Source organism: Perissodus microlepis, chromosome 17 (genome assembly GCF_051167445.1).
Source record: "Perissodus microlepis isolate ML-2025 ecotype Zambia chromosome 17, ASM5116744v1, whole genome shotgun sequence".
NCBI lineage: Eukaryota > Metazoa > Chordata > Actinopteri > Cichliformes > Cichlidae > Perissodus > Perissodus microlepis.
This window is the reverse complement of record NC_140477.1, coordinates 26,879,669-26,897,848: the sequence shown is the minus strand read 5'-3', so window position 1 is coordinate 26,897,848 and position 18,180 is coordinate 26,879,669. Positions and strand designations below refer to the sequence as shown.

At 40.2% G+C, this 18,180-nt stretch overlaps 2 protein-coding genes and 1 long non-coding RNA gene across 3 annotated transcripts; 1 reads left to right on the top strand and 2 right to left on the bottom strand.

Annotated features, from left to right (window-relative positions):
- Positions 1-1,017: 1,017 nt before the first annotated feature.
- Positions 1,018-6,278, bottom strand: LOC146369780 (GDP-L-fucose synthase-like). The gene is made up of 10 exons (XM_084909376.1): positions 5,389-6,278; positions 4,814-4,959; positions 4,622-4,736; positions 4,386-4,514; positions 4,232-4,305; positions 3,643-3,776; positions 3,390-3,521; positions 3,215-3,294; positions 2,902-3,001; positions 1,018-2,802 (listed from the first exon to the last, which is right to left on the bottom strand). The coding sequence occupies exons 2-10, from the start codon at positions 4,951-4,953 to the stop codon at positions 2,747-2,749; spliced, it is 960 nt and encodes a 319-aa protein (XP_084765502.1). The 5' UTR covers positions 4,954-4,959; positions 5,389-6,278; the 3' UTR covers positions 1,018-2,746.
- A 1,026-nt stretch (positions 6,279-7,304) lies between these two features.
- Positions 7,305-14,455, top strand: LOC146369778 (uncharacterized). Its single transcript, XR_014797392.1, has 4 exons — positions 7,305-7,637; positions 8,442-8,712; positions 9,036-10,965; positions 14,366-14,455. It is a non-coding gene; the product is annotated as an uncharacterized LOC146369778 (long non-coding RNA).
- LOC146369779 (leukocyte elastase inhibitor-like) lies at positions 8,425-10,739 on the bottom strand. Its single transcript, XM_084910520.1, has 6 exons — positions 10,554-10,739; positions 9,805-9,942; positions 9,604-9,721; positions 9,360-9,502; positions 9,059-9,226; positions 8,425-8,889 (listed from the first exon to the last, which is right to left on the bottom strand). Exons 1-6 carry the CDS (start codon positions 10,737-10,739, stop codon positions 8,488-8,490), a joined length of 1,155 nt encoding a protein of 384 aa, XP_084766646.1. The 3' UTR covers positions 8,425-8,487.
- Positions 14,456-18,180: the final 3,725 nt, after the last annotated feature.

Genomic DNA, 18,180 nt, shown 5'->3' with positions numbered 1-18,180 from the left:
GAACATGTATAGCCTATTCATAGTGGTGGGTAACTGGTTCTATATATAGATGGAGGGAGAGAGTTATGTGAATTTGAGTATGTGTAATATAGGTATAACCAAAGAGTATTTACTGCATGGTTTGTTTCAGTAAAAGCTGTGGTGGACATTTTAGTAGAGACAACATGTAAGCAATGGCCTGTGAAAAGCTGCTCTGTAGCACCTACCAAAGGGAAGGAACTGGAAGAGGTTGTATCCTGGGTGTGATGGATCTGAGTGTTTCCTAATTCTGAGTTTGTACAAATCGTTTCTTGCAGACCTGACTTGTCCACTGTAGTCTGTTCTCGTCCTCTTTGGTTTGATCCATACACTGATGGTCATGCAGGAAACAGACTGGATTACTGTAGAGTAGAAATGGACCAATAGCTCCTGAGCTGGTGCAGGAGGTCCATCCCCTTCTGGGCCTCTTTGATAATTTTGTATTAGGTGGCAACAGAGACTGGATCCCTGAAACCTGAAGGAGCATGTTCAGCTGTTTAACCCCTCATTGGTATGCAGACTCATCACCAACCTTCACAAGTCTCATGATCACCATGCCATCTGCAAACTTCACGTTTTTAAATAGGCTGGTGTTTTGAGGTGCAGTCGTTTGTGTATGAGGATCTACATTTCTCAAGGGCCGATGTCCTGCAGGTTTTAGATAGCACCTTGGTTCAACAAACCCGAATCAAATAATTAGTTCATTACCTCTGGAGAACTTCAAGACGTGTTGAGGAGGTAATTTAGCCATTTAAATCAGCTGTGTTGGATCAAGGACACATCTAAAACCTGCAGGACACCGGCCCTTGAGGCCTGAAGTTTCCCCAACCCTGATCTATACACTTCTGTGTCTGTTATAAAGTGAAGCATGAGTAGTAGTGCTGTCCAGCAGAACTGAATCCTTGTTTTGTCATCTTCTTATGGCATATGAACATATACAGAAGTAAAAATCTCAATCTGTGACACATGTCTTTCATATCAAGGGCAGGACACTTGAGACACATTGCAAATATAAAATATTTATTTTGCTCTGATTTGTTTAAAAAAAACCAAACAAAAACCCAAACCACTAGCCCACATAATGCTCAATTATATAAGCTGGATCAATGCCAAGTAATTTAAACATTCAAATCCCAAACCCTTCAATAACAAATGTAAAGTCAAAACAATTCTGATTTCTGAATGTTATGTTGTGTCAGCACCTGGATTACAAGATTGAAGCAGCCCATTTCCCAGCTGAAATGATTAATATTACCACAGTGAATAAAACTCTGAAACTTCTTCATACGGGTCGTAGAATAGACGATGACATCATTTTTCTTTTACTGAAGGACAGCGGACCCCACGATCTGTACGTTCCTAAAACGTTCCACGCTCAGCTGGATGATCTAGTTTAGATTAAAACAGTTGGATTAAATCTGAGATGACTGAACTCTTCCTGCTGGTAACACTGATACTGGAAACCACAATCAGCAACTCTGCAATTTAAGTTAAAACTGGGAGGGAAGGAAAAAAAACAAAACAAAAAACATCTAAGCTTACATGTAGCTCAGTACCCTTTAAAATTCGACTAGAGAAAAATGTAGTGAGGGACAGTAGAAAAATGGCAGAAAAACTTTCTTTTAAATCAATAGGCTACAGCACAATTAATGTCAGTCCTTTTAAAAGCAAATACAAAGAGCGAATAAATGGGAAAACCAGCTGAAAGCACCTGAATTTAGAGGGCGTAGAAGAAGAACGCTCTTCCTCACAGCAGCTGGACGGATTCAGCAGTGATGACTTTAAGGCCTTGCAGTACAATTTCTCAATTTTATTTTATAGCTGTGTTGAGCCGTGAAAGGAAATTAATTTTGTCTCCTACTACAGACTAGTAGTAAATTTCATATGTGTATTATTTCCTATTGACTGAGGGGCACCTCTAAATGAAAGTACAGAAGTATGCTAAATGATCATGATTTTGCAGTGGTCTCTTGAAAATGCTTCTCTAACACTGAGTCCACAATCACAACCATAGCCAGTATACAATAGATGGACTTCACTACTGTGATTTTACCCTTTGCTTAGTGAAGTTGTTGCAATTTTTGCAATCATCAATTTGGTGTTTTGAAACCAGATGTGAGGAGGTAAGGTACAGACTTGTCATTGAACGTCTCTTTATAATCACTAACACTTGAATCTAGCTACAGAGCTCAAGCTCATAAGGAAAGTGCTGACTGAGGTCACAGATTATGGATGAGCAAAGATTTCTACATGACTGGACTGCTTTTTACAATTGCAGGAGTCATCCCCTGCTGGCCATTAAAAAGAATGCAGGTTTAAGGCACTTCTGCATTAGTTCACAATTTAGACCCTGCCGCTACACCCACCTTTTATATACAGACAAGGATTCTAACCAGTTCCTGACACAAGAATAATGCCACCATGGCTCGGTGGCATCATTTCAGTCCAATACTTTTCAAACTGGTATTCTGACAAATCATCCACAATTTAATCCAGCTGAATAGAGTCCACGTACAGAAAAGGGGTCCCAGGTCCTGCACCCAACATTCAGCACAAAACAGTATGGTGCTGCAGAAAGAGGGCAACAACAGTAAGACTCAACACCAACTGCCTTGTGTTTGTGCTGTGAAGCACTTTTTTTCCACGAGCTCGCTCTCCACCACCAGACTCTTTACCAACACAACAGCAGATGAAACAAGAATTAGCACCGATTTGTTTGGCAGTCTTCTCACTTCCTGGCTGTGTCATAGTTGGCAACAAACCAATCACAGGTTTCCTTTAAAGCTGCAAGTGAAAAGAACCAGGCAAGTCAGTTAACTGGTGGAGTCTTTTGAAATTTCTACACTGTTAGCATCTAAATGTCAAGCTTTACATCAGCCGCACCTTGGTTGAAGGGGGTGAAAGTGAAGTCTGGCAGATACCGGCACAGCTTTGCATTGCTGGCCGTCTTTTTGAACTGTCCGTCTGCTTTACTGGTGTCAAACTGAATGTCACGGGTAAAGGAAACGACGGGACAACAAGAAGCAATGTTGGGGTTTTCTCTATAGTAGTCTACAGTCTTTACCTTACAACATAAAGCACCTTGAGGTGACTGCTGTTGTGATTTAGCGCTATATAAATAAAACTGAACTGAATTTAACGTTAATCTTCCAAATCCACTGTCAAAAACAAATAACTTGCATTACTGAAAGGATACCACAACTCCTCCTTTAAAGCCCAATGCGTCAACAACAGCTTCTGCTGCTTCTTTGATGGACACTTCATCTTCCTCACCAACTGGAAGCAACAGATGTAGCATTATAAGAACACTTCTCCTTAAACTGCCATCATCATTGCATAGTCATAGAGTCATAGAGTCTATGAGGACTCACCAGAGAGAATGATTGGCTCAACTTCTGGATACTCCCTCAGGACCCAGAGGAAAAGACGAGCCAGGTCCAAAGAGTAGATAAACTGTCTTCTAGGTGTGCCAGAGCCCCAGACCACCAAGGGTTTCCCCCCCTCTGAACAGTACAAGATGTAGATGAAGTCACGTGTCCATTTACACCACCAAAAACTTGTAAATGCTTAAAGAGAAATGCTGGAATGACGATGGGGTTAGGGACTTAAAAATCCACAACTTACTTTGAGCAATGTATGCTTTATGTATAAGACCCGGTAGCACATGACCATCTTCGATGCTAAAGTTGTCATGAGGACCAAACACATTAGTGGGAATCACAGCTGTATAGCAACGCCCATGCTGCTGTAAATATGCTCTGTGAAGCACACACAGGAAAAAAAATGTCACGAGACTGAAAGTTTTAAATGCATTTCCTGAAAAATAGGCAGAGACATCATGCGAGGGTGACACATAGCAGTATGGGAGAATTCTCAAACACTAATATGACGAATGTCCTGTGAAACTATACACATGCTAAACAGAAGTATAACTAAAAACTGTTGGGATTATGTTGGTCAGCCGCAAGATCATGATTGTTTTACCCCTTTGAAACACCCTGCATTTGTTTTTTAAGACAACAACTTCCTTGCTGGACTTCTTGAAAATAAAGTGGTTTTACTGCTCCTGTTAACCAAAGTGTTCTCTTCCTGTCATCTTGGCTAGAACTGTTCTAAACCAGTCTGCCAGGGAGGGAGTTGAGAGCTGGGAGAGCTGAGAGAAAGCACAATGCGGTAGAGGATATAGAAATGACACATAGAAGACATAACGTACCTGTTGTGGACATCAATCATCCTCTTTGCATAGGCGTAGCCAAAGTTGGACTCATGAGGTGGACCGTTGTGGATCTGTAGTAAAGGGAAGCGCATGTGAGCTGCTCTTTTCCAAATGTGCTGATACACAGAAAGAGCAGGGAGGTAATATTTACCATGGTCTCGTCAATAGGATAAGTTGTCTTATCAGGAAAGATGCAAGTGGACAAGCAGGAAACAACCTTGACCACGCCCACTTCATGCGCTGCCTGCAGCACATTGTCATTGATGTAGATGTTGTTCCTCTGGAAAGTAAATAAAGCAGGATGAGCATCAAAAACATGAATCTAGATAGTCTACGATCATAACATTTCTATTAAATGAGTTAATTAGATGAACAGGTTCCTCATACCCAGAAGTCCAGGTTATATTTCATGTTCTTGAAAAGCCCTCCAACCATAGCAGCCAGGTGGATGACGTGCGTAGGCCGGTGTTTCTCAAACACTGCCCGGGTCTGGTCCATATTCCTGAGGAGAGGCCACCAGCAGGTTAATAGTATCAAAACATGTGACAGCATTTTATCTTGAAGCGGAGCAACTCTCACATGAGGTTGGCATCTTTGGAGGACAGGAATATCCATTCCTCCCCCTCCTTGGCTCCTCCTTCTTCTTTCACCACATGCTGTATGGCCCTGCCCACCAACCCGGATGCACCTGTCACCAACACCCTCATGGGATCGCTCATGTTTATCTAGGTAGTGGACCATGAACAATTCAGCACAGGACGAATCACAGGGAAACTCTGATTTAGATACAAGCTATAAACATCGTCAAACCTTCTAAAGCTAACAGGTTTATCTGTGTTTTCATGCAGTACCGTGTGCTATTTGTTAGATGCTTCCTGATTTTTATCTGAGGTGATCTGACCCGTACAAAACAAGCAGATTTTGTACATATATAGTTGCATATGTGCCACGTACACCGCACACGACCATTCAGACAAGCTTTTTAGCTGTTAGGTGGCGGTAATCGCCGTCATCGTTCCTTGGAACTCGACAAAGTAAAAAACTGATTACCTCGTAAGTTTACTTTTCTTCCTAAAAGCGACATATCAGTGCTAGAAATCCTCGTTAACTCAGAGTTAAACAAATAAGCTAGCATTAAAAAAAAACTCTTTTACCTGTTTGAAAGCTGAGAACAGAACAGAGAAGCCGGTTTTTTCTCTTCGTCTCCTCTTCCTTCTTCTTCTAAATTTAATTGGCGGTTGTCAAAGAACTGAATGGTGCATTACCGCCACCAACTGGTGTGGAATGTGACTGGAACGTCGCTCAAAAGAAAAAAAAAAACCCTCAAATCTCCCTAAGCCATTTATTCTCTTTTAAAAACTGAAGTAGGGTCTGATAACGTTAACTTCTAGAGTCCTTTTGCAGTATACCAATAACATCTAGTTTCATTTTTATGTTACTCAGGTTTTAGGTCAGTTGTCTTCTCTCCAGCTGAGCTGCTGCGTCTTCTTCTTCTATCTTTTTATGACGGTTGGCAAACCACTTCAGGTATATTACCGCCACCTTCTGGACGGATATTCTTTTCCGTCGGCTGTCCATTCACCATCCTTCCCTCCAGCGACCCTAGAGGCTTCTTGCTGGTTCACTTTTATCTCTTCCAGGTGTATGCATTCTGTCTCTTCAGCTGCTTTTCTCTTCTTTACACAACTACCGCTTTCCCACACTGTCAATCTCAATACTGACGTTACTGTAGACCAGTCATCTTCTTGCCTGCCTTTTTCGAGCAAATCAGCCTCCGTGTTGCACTCTTGTGAAACCCACCTCCTTACCATCTTCACCTTGGACATCTCAGTGGGAGCTTTATTCAAAGCCGAAGTCGTCATCTTCAAAACCACCAGCATCTAGACCAAGGGCGTAGATTTGGTTTTGGCATTGGTGGGGACGGATGATTCAACCACCGAACTCTGCCCTGTTTCTTTTTTTTTTTCCTTTTTGTTTTTGCTTCTTAATAAAAAGAGGAGAAATATACTTGCCTACATATGCTATTCTACGTGCTTTTAAACCATTTAAAATCACAATTCATAGTTTTATATGTGAATTATATAATGTTAAATTACTATTAAACAAATGACTAAGTATTTTAGGCTTTAGTTTACTTTAGCCATAATCCATATAAATCAGGTATCATACAAAAATAAAAATAGCTTCAAATACAGTCATGACAATAAAAGAATATGACTTTAAGGACTTAACATCATTACTTCAGTTATAGTGCACCAACATCTCTGATACATTAGCACTAAGGAAACACTGAATGACCTGGTGGTTTTTGTCCATAAAACGACTCATCTAAGATTACCACAAAGTAAAAGATCTCTCAGCAAAATTATGCAACAGTTTAGGCGCACTATTGCCCCGATCAAATCAGTGAGCTGAGATTTTCTATTCTAAACATGAACTACTGTTACAGCAACAGACATGGACTACTGGTGTCCCACACAACAACTGTTTGTAGGGTGAGTGCATTTTTAAAACAATTTGTGCAAACTGCACTACAAGGTGGATATTTGCAAAATCATGACTACTACATTTTGTCTCAAAAATTAACCCTATGAATATGTCAGTACCATTAGGATGAAATTATTGTGTCACCAACATTTTAATGTTAGACATATCATTTTAACAGCCTCTGTAAACTAATATCCTGGCTTGCTCAAAGCTGCCGTTTTCTCTGACAGTTTCAATCAAAATTAGAAACGCTACTCTGAGACTGAGATAACTAATAGTGCTTCCTGTTGTGCAGTTAGTTTCCAAAACACGTTATTCGTGGTTACATACAATTTTAGACTGATGTGGGCCAAAACCTAGCATAGCCTGTAACGTTATTATGACAGACACATTTTATGAGTTAATTTGGCTTTAAGTGACTTGCAGGTTTCTTTGAAAAATACTTATATCCAGGTTCTTCCTTTTTGCTGCCATCCTCCTCTCCTCCTCGCAGCGCAGGCTTTCCGCTGCTAAAACTAAACAGCTCCCTGAAAGGCACAGCCAATCACATTGGCCATATTTGTCACATGATATAGGACTCCAGTAGAGGACGTAATTTAACTCTTCCTGCACCGCTGGGTGAATGAGACGTTAACAGATCGGGTTTTTTTTTCTTTCTATCGGGTTTGATTTTCTTTACTTGAATAGATCAAATTACTGGTGGGGACAATTCAATAATCGCTGAATATTGGTGGGAACATGTCCCTTCCGTCAATGCCAAATCTACGCCCTTGATCTAGACGCTGGGGGATACTGGATAGAATGAACATGGTGAGCTGGTCACCCACATGGGACAGCTCCAGGATCTTCATACCTTGGTCATGGACTGTAGTTGTAGGGCTGCTTCTTCTTCTGGTACATCATCTGGACTGAACAGGTTACTAATGTCATTAATATCTGTGATGTGTGCTATAGCTCTACAGGCCTCAGCATAATTTGAGAAATGTTGATACTGAAGAGCAGAAGCAGTTCAATTAATCAGATATCAGTAAAGTCTGTGACGCTCTGTGTTTAATGTACAACCCCAATTTCAAAAAATGTTGAGAGACTATGTAAAGTGTATATAAAAACAGACTGCAATGATTTTTCCATGTGTTATTCTCAGTCAAACACAGAAAATCATGTATCATGTCAGATGCACAAACTGAAAAAACAAATCGATTTTAAGCAAAAAACAAAACCTCTTTTTGAACATCATGACAACATGTCTCAAAAAGCTGCCAGTGATGAGAGCAGCTACTAGATTTTTATCTGATCTTGGATTCTAGCTGCTCACTTTTCATTGCTGTTGTAATAGCTGCAGTTTAGTATACTATAACAAACAAGGCCTTCCCTGAAAAATGTGTTGCTCTAACCCCTGTATATACCTTTCAGTATTGCTGGGGCCCTTCCAGAGCACACTGCCAGTTCATAGATGCACCATCATACCATCAGAGCTGCAGACTCTTGATAATAAGTTGGAGTTTCCTCTTTAGTCTGGAGGACACAGTATCTATGTTCTCTAAAGCTGGTGGAACTTGTGATTTTATACAAGTACCATCTATTTTGTAAAAGCACATTTTGTTTTTAATAAAAGAGACATGTGTGTGTCTGATTAAGTAATAAAATGTTCCAGAAAGAAATACAGTTTTATAAATAGCAAAACATCACAACACAAAACTCCATTTACTTTATTTCATAGATGTATTTATTTGAATTGCACCATCACCTTCCTCTGCTGCTTCTGTCTACTGAGGAGATGAGAATCTGCCAAAGAACAGGATGGACTTGGTCTCGTTGTGTCTGATGAAGAAGAGGAAGGGGTGATCTGCTGTGAAGTGTCCACAACTAAATGGCCTGAACACAACACCTGTGGCTGCAGCGGCCTCTGTGCCCTCCTCATTAACCTCCACAAAGGCCTTGTGGGCCACCGTAGACAGGAAGAGCCTCTCTTCACGATTCATGCCAGACAGGTCAGCTCTTCCTGCACAGAACACGTTCTTCATACCCAGTTTAGTCAGAGGTTCATTCAGCTCGTAGTCTTCCTCCAGCTTGAACTTTGGCAGGTCAACAAGAACTTCTGAATGAACTTCCATGTTTTTCCTGTCGGTCCATTCATTCAGCCTCTCCTGTGTTAGCTCCTTCTCCAGCTGGAACACAGTTAATACATTTTGTCATATTTCTTTTGCTCATATTTAAATTCATTTTATACACGAAATCAGAAGTGGTCTGTTAAATGATCAAATTTAAGTAAACTGAAGTGAAGCAGAAGAGTTTTTGTGTCTTTTCTTTACAGGAACTTGTTTCTAGGCTGTGTACCTTCAGCAGAGGGTCTGAGCCGTCTGAGGACTCCTTAGGCAGCAGAATGAACATGCTGAGCTCCTCACCCACATAGGGCAGCTCCAGGATCTGCAAATCATGGTCAGCAATGTAGTTGTAGGGAAGCTTCTTCCTCTGGTACATCATCTGGACTGGTACGGTCTCATTCTGACACACAGGAAATCCAGGCGACCAGATCATGTTATCATAAAGCTTCTGATGGTGTTTACCTTAAACATTTTACAGTTTCCTGTATTCAGACTTTGAGTCCAGAATTTGTAACCTTCAGTTAAATTTCTACCTTTTTGACTTTAAAGGGCATCTCTTTGGTGTTTGCCTCTTTAAACGGGTTCTTCCAGTTGCCCTTGAAGTAGACAGCATTGACCAGAGCCAGTCTGGTATCTTTGTCGACTGTTCCTGGCTTAAGAAGGTCTTTTATCTTATCTGACAGGAAATACAGAGACACAACAATATTTCATTATAATCCACAGAGGATGCTAAAATGATTCCCTGCTGTTCAGGCTGTGGAAGATGCACATTCTCACTTTCTGTCTGCTGCTCGACCCAGCTGTTGATCTCTGCTCTGCACACCTCTGGAGCTCCGATGAAGTCCACAGTCTGCAGGTCTGCCTGGTAGTACTTCTGTGTGGCTTCAAGGAAGTCCTGCAGAGAGCAGACATCTGTTTATTAATCCAGTCTTTGTAATGAAGAACTTTATGAAGAGAATCATTGATGTGGACACTCACTGGGAGGAAGTGGGCAGTGTTTTCTCCATAAAGACGGTTGGCTAGTTTCAGGATGTAGGATGCAGACGGTGAGTTGATGTCAGCGTTCAGTTTCTGGAAGTCTGCATGGATGCCTTCACCTGAGCTGAATGAGAGGGCCTGTGTGGCATTGAAGACAAAGACTGAAAAGATGTGACACTGAGCCTGTCTGCCATTTCAGCATCATGTTTAATAATAACAATTAACTGACTGTCAGCATCATGCTCTCAGTAACTATACTGTTTGTGGGTTTTATGGACTTTGATGCCATTTATATAACACATTCCATCCTCATATGGTAGACAAAAATTTCTGACGTCCCACTGGGAACATCTTGGGGTTCAGTGTTTTGGATACATAGAAAATTAAGCTTTTCAAAGATGTTAAATGAAACCCCAAAATTAATTAATTTATAAATCTACCGAGGACAAGAATTATTAGTTTATTAGTTAGTTTACTATTCAGCCAGCCAGCACTCTTGTAGCAAAAAAGTTCAGATTTTATATATATATATATATATATATATATATATATATATATATATCTTGTTGTGTTTCCGGTATATATGTATGTATAATTTTTTTTTAAAGACAAAATCAAAACAACAAAATAGAAAAACACAGACAGCCACATCTGACTGCTTTTAAATTGTAACGAGGGCTTGAAGTTGCACAATCATGCTCGCCGATCAACTGACAGCTGGTGCAGGGAACAAGTGACAGTGAGCTGACCTGAGCGATCTGAGCTGCAGTGTCTCCTTTAGCTCCCAGGTAGACCATGGCCAGGGCTGAGCTGATGCTCAGAGGAGAGATAAAGATGTTCCCGACAGAGTTTGCCTGGCTCAGAGTGCGGAACAGCTCCAAGGCAAAGACTGTGGCTGTATCCCAATTCAGGGTCTGCAGCCTTAAAGTACGCATTTTAAGGCCGATTACGTCACAGCGACGCGACGAAGGCTGTCCCAATTCGAAGGCTGCTCGAAATGCGGCCCTCAAATGCGTCCTTCATTTCCCTGAATTTTAAGGATGTGGCGGTGTAGACTTCGTGGCCCAACATATCCCAGAATGCATAGCGCGGCGTTGGGTGTGGATAATTTTGCCGAAAAAAAAAACGGCGGATGAGGGGCGCCCGAAGAGTAAACTTTAAGTAAGTACTGAATATTATGTCACTTATTTATGTGCAAATGTTTAATAACGAAGAACATTAAAACATTACTGTTGGCCACATGTCGGCAAAGTTATGTAACATTAGTGACGTTTGTACTAATTTGGTTTTAAAGCCTTTACTTCAAAATATACGCCGTTCAATAGCTGAGCTTAATCTTACAGAGAATGATCAAAGCTCATGTAGAAACAAACAAACAAATGAACAAAAGATTTTCAATATTAAAGTTATTCTATTAATCATTTTTAGTTATACCAGCAGTGAACTTGAACTCTGTGTCAAATACTGAGCTTCAGTAAAGATTCAAGTTGTGTTTATTAAAATTTCCTTTACCTTAAATCTTCACTCAAAGACAAACATCTTTTACAGTGTATATATGGATGTGTTATATATAAGAGACAAATATTGTTCTTTTAATATGTTGGCATTACTAAATTTGGCTCAGTGCTTACATATATGTGTAAAAACAAAATGTACGAGCTGTGATAACTGTGTCTGATAGAATGAAGAGTAGACTGATATATTGGATATTCCTTTATTGGGTGAGAAAATCAGACCATGTCATAACTGCTTTAAGTCATACAGAATAGATATCAGAGCCTTAAACAGGCTGACTTCTGCTAAATGGGTCAAACTGGGCAGAAACACATAACATCCTGATAAAATATGATGTAACACTACAGATCAACTTACCTCAGAATATATAAAGCATATAAACAATTACAGCAATATGATGCAACAAACACAGCAGTGCTACTGATCCAAAATACTCAAAGCTTCATAGAACTGAAACAAACATTTATTTTTAGGTCCATTCTGCTGCTGATACACACTTTAGGTTTCTGAATATTAAACTTGTTGCTGCCTTTCATAGTGTGTAACTTGAAGGCCCTGAGTACTTTCTCCCACACTGAAAACACTGGAATGATAAAAATATTTGAACATTACCTAATAAGACTGATTCAGGACAGACAATTAGTTATGTTAAACTTTTCTAGCAGTCCTTCACAAACAGGGAACAGTCTGTCTATTCTCTCCATCTGTCAGCAGCTGCTGACTCTTCCTCCTCCTCTTCCTCACACACTGCTGAGTTTGTCCTGGTGGATCATCAGGGGTGCAAAGCCTCACAGGTGATGTGCAGCAGTGGGTCCCTCAGTCTGTCCTCACTCTGGACACTTGCAGTTGTCACACATGGAAATCAAGTGTGTGATAAGCTGCAGGATTCAAACACAAGTGTAACTTATAAACACATGTTCATACATTTATTACACAATCAGAGAGAAAGAAAAAGAGAGAGAGTGCAGGACAGACAGACAGATGACAGTCTCAGGTGTATACACTGCTACAAAACAGCACAAGAGAAGCAGGATTTAGTGTTTGTGTTATTACGAGTGCTAAACAAGAAGAGTTCCCAGATGGTACAGTAGACACATGTGTGACTGCTGTGATTAAAGCAACTTTCTTTCAGCTTAACGAGTGAACCGTCAGCTCGTTCAAACACACGTTAAAGTCCGTTTGGCTCGACACCACCGAACAGAGGCAGCAATATAACATAGCTAACATTAACAGTGCAGTGAATCCTGCTTATGCCGTGATATTCAGGACTGCAAACCGAGCAGCATCACTGACTTTCAGCTTGTTGTGTTTGTGGATATATGACTGACTTTAATTATCCATAAAATCATCACATTCTCTATAAGATTAAGGTATTTCAGAAACTGCTGATACTGGGATTTTCCCACATAACCATCACTAGTTTACAGAGACTAGAAAAAGAGACTATATCCAGTGGCAGTTTTCTGTGTAAAATAAGAACAATTTGATTGCTTCAAGCTGATGGGAAGAAAACGTAGCTTGTTACAATCACTGCAGAAGAGCATCTCAGAATGCATAACACGTCAAGCTTTGAAGCAGATCGGCTACAGCTGCAGAAGACCACACCGGACGCCACTTCTGTCACCAAAGAAGAGGAAGATTCTGCAGGTCTATCAATATTAGATAATAGAAGATTGAAAAACTGTTATCTATATAGCTAGATACTTGCTTCTAATAAAAGATATTTGAAACGAAAAACTGTTATCTAATCTGATTAGTCTCAATTTTAGCTCTGATGTTAGATTGATGGGGTCAGAATTTGACATAAACAACATGAAAGCATGGATCCATCCTGTCTTCTTGGCACAAAGTAATCTTGAACTTATATGTATGGAGACAGCCCCACCTGCTGGTAAGATTGTGTGGTATTCAAAAAGTACATCATCAGCAATGCATGATGCAGAGTAACTGCAATATGTGACACTTTAAACTCATTGTTGACAGAAGTCTCTGTGTTTGTGGGAAATAGATCAGTGTGTGGCTGCAGAATCACATCAAAGCTTGAGAAAGACTGGAAATGATTCGAGTCCGAGTTAAAGGTCAAAGGTCAAATTTTTATTCCACGTCACTAGTGCATGGAATCACATTTCTTGACTTATGTACTATTTATTTATCTTTTTCAACATCAATTTCATTGTTTTTCAGAGCAAAGTTTGGGACATTTTCTTTCCCATCATTAATGAAGCTGATTTAATAATGTAAACATTAAAAATGATGAAAAGATTGAGCACGAGACTGAGAGACTTTTGAGGTCTGGTGGAGCAGTGGGAGGAAAAAAGATCTAGTTTTGGTGGATTTTCAGATATAAAGCAAGAATGGCCTCATTAGCTGCCAGCATTTGCTATGTAAGCATTATGTGTATAGATGGTTTACTTAGGCTGTGGGACTCACATTCATGTATAAATGTATACATTCGCTGTTATGTAGGCAGCAGTACTTGTTCTTCATTTCAAACAAAGTGGCAAATACAAAGTACTGGGCAGAGCTGCGTTTCAGTGAGATAAATAACAAGAATATGGACAAATCAGCTACAGGTGTTACAGGCCTTCCATGGGGTCTGTTTTTATACAGAAAAGTAGAGACAGGAGACATGAGTTGCGTTTGGTCTGCAGGCTCTTCCTCGTCTGAGGTACAGAAGCGTTGCAACGGCCAATCGCACTCACAACTACTTCCTGCTTGTGGCGTTGCCACGCAATTACATCTTCATAACTTTAACTGAAAAGTGCAATTCACACTATTTTAAATCATTTTAAATAATTAAATATTCCAAATATTTAAAATTAAGCCCATTTTTTAAAAATACGATCTCTAGATTAAAGTACTAATCATCAAAAGCCAATCATTAAATAATCACAAACATACGGGGACACCTTAGAGACCCGCTAACTGTCACTAGCCTTTTGGCAGCTGTAGTTTGCCCATTTCAAAATTGAATTTGGTTTGTAATTATGTCCATGTTTAGTGCACCAAAATCACCATCTGTTAAAAAATGTGTTATTGTTTCTAGCTGGAGGAGCTCCCCGTGGCTATCGGCTACCTGCAGAACCTTAAGGTTTTAAACCTGTGCAACAACCGTCTCACAAGCCTCCCAAGCGAGCTCAGCCTCCTGAATAAACTCCAAACACTGAACCTGGGTCTCAACCAGCTGGAAGCTCTTCCTGCCTCCATTGGTGCACTGGAGGAGCTCCGCCACATTGGCCTTTCTGATAACAGATTCACCCGCTTCCCCGGCTGCCTCTTGAAGCTGAAAAAACTGGAGAGTATCAAGATGGACAGGAATCCAATTATTGCTGAGAAGATACCCACTGAGAAACCAGTCAGTATTTCAGAGAGCTTTTACCTAGTCAAAGAAAGCTTCCTGTGCAAAGAGTGTCTGAATAGGTGCCAAGCTGAGAGGAAGGAGCTGAGGGAGGAATAAATACCACACTGTTCTTAACTCAAGAGTGCCTTTCACTTACAGTACTGCATGTTACTCTGATCTGTACTCTGCATTGTACATAGATTCAATTAATATCAGACAGTAACAGAAAACATTGCAATTTCCCTTGTAAGTGTATTTAAAGACTTATATTTTTACACACATTTTATACAATTACTATGCTTATAACTGCATGATAATTAGATACAAATAAAGTGTTTTGACAGTCTGTTGGGCCTAGAGGGCAGCAGAGAGCACCCTTATCTCTGAGTACCTGTCACTGACTTTAAACACTTATAAGTAAGAAGTTGTGTGAAATAATATTTCATGTTATTAAACATACAAACGGTATCTTTTGCATGTGATCATAATTCATCATCATCATCATCATATATGGAAAAAATGAAGTTCCTGAAGTCTCTAAACAAGAAAAGAAAGACACAGATTCTGAGTTTGTCTCATTCAGAGAAGGCCTTCCTTTCTATGATGAACCATCACTTTAGTGTGATCTTTATTAGTTTCAGACCAAAATACATTTCAAAAGATATTTTAGATATGATATGATGGTATGTGTGTGTGTGTGTGTGTGTGTGTGTGTGTGTGTGTACACCTTAGTTTTTAACAATATATACTATATAGTATTTAAAGGAACACACTCCACTTTTTTTGGAAATAGGCTCATTCTCCATCTCCCTCAGAGTTAACAATGCAGCGTCTTCTTTCTAAATCTGTAGGTTAATAGGACTTTGGAGCGGGATCTTAAGGGATGGGGCGTGGCCAGGATTTTTGCTCGAGGCGCCATATCAGCAGGCCAAAGAAATGCTTGCTGTGTGTGGACACACAGACACGCATACACATTTACACACACAAACCATCATATAGAAGAGAGATTTCTGAATAGGGATTTTGTTTCTGTTTTTTGTTAAAGAGACATGAAAGACCTCAACTTAAGGTTAAGTGTATAAACTTGAACTTGAAACATCTTTATGATGCAACCGAAAGAATCATGAATCTGAAAAGCCACATGATTTTTCTGGATTTTATTTTTGTCGACTTATGAAGTTATATATACTGTTTTGTATATTTTTGAAATTTCTTAAGGAGAAGATTGCTGATTGGCTGATTGGTCCTAACCAATTACTGTATAAAAGATGAACGACACGACAGCACTTCCTCCCATTGTGCAAAAATGAAGCCAAAATATCCCGCTTGTGGGAGCTGCCATGTTCCACTTTTGGAGCCAGAGTCTGCTCAGTAGTAACTCGTGGTGGAGCGTCTCTGCCCACACACCCACTGGACGTGACCGTGAACACGCCCCCTTACACTTTTTACATAGCCCGGCTGCTCTGTCTCTCATTCTGCAGGGTATGATGACTGTTATTTAAAGCTACTAGTTAAATGTTAAATTTAGATTTAAATTTATCATACAAAACATGCACTCTGTGCAATATGGATCAACGTTACTGCTGAAGATGTGAGGACATCTAATCTCTGAAAAAACAACTGTTAATGAAGCTGGAAAAACACACCCACGTCTTGATCCTTAAAAAAGCATATTAATATATAGTAAAAGTAGAATTAAGTAGAGCTTCAGCCTACTAATATTAGTCAATAAAATACATTCTCTGCATCAAAAGTGATGAGTTAAGGTGCCCATGGAGGCAAGGGTGCCACCAGGCATTTGGCCCCGGGGTAGACCCAAGTCAGGCTGGAGAGATTATATCTCTTGGCTGGCCTGGAAATGCCTTGGTGTTCATATTCATATTAATATTCTTATTCTTCTATGACAAAAAAGTCCAAGTGTTCATTTAAAGAAATAAACAGAGCAGTAAGAGATGTTTTTTTACATTTTTTTCTTTATTTTCATTAGCCGAAGGCCGTATCGTTTGTTTTCTGACCTAGGAGTTGGATAGTCCTGGATCAGGGACTTTTTTGGACGCCTTGTGTCACTACTGCTTCTTCTGGCCTCTTGTTGTCTTTTGGTGTGTTTGGTGTGTTTTCAGAGGTTTCACTCAAGGTCATATTGTTCATTTTCTTAACTAGGAGTCGGATAGTCCTTGGCGTCCAACTTTTTTGGCTGCTCTGTGTCACTGCTGCTTGTTCTGGCCTCTTGTTGTATTTTGGAGTGTTTTCAGAGCTTTTGGTATCGCTTGAGGTCGTAACGTCCATTTTCTCAACTTGGTGTTGGATAGACCTTGGCGTCCAACTTTTTTGGCTGCTGTGTCACTACTGCTTCTTCTGGCCTCTTGTTGTATTTTGGTGTGTTTTCAGAGGTTTCACTCAAGGTCATATTGTTCATTTTCTTAACTAGGAGTCGGATCGTCCTTGGCGTCCAACTTTTTTGGCTGCTCTGTGTCACTGCTACTTGTTCTGGCCTCTTGTTGTATTTTGGAGTGTTTTCAGAGCTTTTGGTATCGCTTGAGGTTGTAACGTCCATTTTCTCAACTTGGTGTTGGATAGTCCTTGGCGTCCAACTTTTTTGGCTGCTCTGTGTCACTGCTGCTTGTTCTGGCCTCTTGTTGTATTTTGGAGTGTTTTCAGAGCTTTTGGTATCACTCGAGGTCGTAACGTCCATTTTCTCAACTTGGTCTTGGATAGTCCTTGGCGTCCAACTTTTTTGGATGCTCTGTGTCACTGCTGCTTGTTCTGGCCTTTTGTTGTATTTCAGTGTGACTTCAGAGCTTTTGGTATCGCTCGAGGTTGTAACATCCATTTTCTCAACTTGGAGTTGGATAGACCTTGACAAAGAACTTTTTTAGATGTTCTGTGTCACTGCTGCTTGTTCTGGCCTCTTGTTGTCTTTTGGTGTGTTTTGAGAGTTTTTGGTATCACTCAAGTTCATATCGTTCTTTTTCTGAACTTGGAGTTGGATAGTCCTTGAAGAAGAACTTTTTTGGATGCTCCGAGTCACTGCTGTTTCTTTTTTCTCAGTGTCTATTCTCATCCTCTTTCTCTCTGGAGAGTAGCTCTCAGAGTTGTTTTTGCTGCCTTTGGAAATCTGACTGTATTGTCTTTTCAACACAGTTTTTTCTTCACAGATTCGTCTTTTTTTCCTTGGTGGAGAGCAGCTGTCGTCACTTCTGCAATTCTGTGCAACATAATTCGGGCCTCGCTTCCTCTTGAGTGGAAGCTGGAAATGTGTTTCATCAGAATTTGGCTCTGGATTTTGGTGGTCCATTGTAGTAAAGCCAGTGTAAGCTTGTTGGTTTTTGCCGTGTTTACTCTGAGACATGTCAGAGTGTTGCTGAAGTGACTGTCTTAAAGATTCAACTGTTTTAAAATGTTTCTCAGGCGTATCTTTGAATGCTGCAATCTCGAGTGTTACAAGTAAACTGCATGAAAGTTTGGGCTTCTTACCCGGAAAGGCATATGAAATGCCTTTGATCATCATGATGATGTCATAA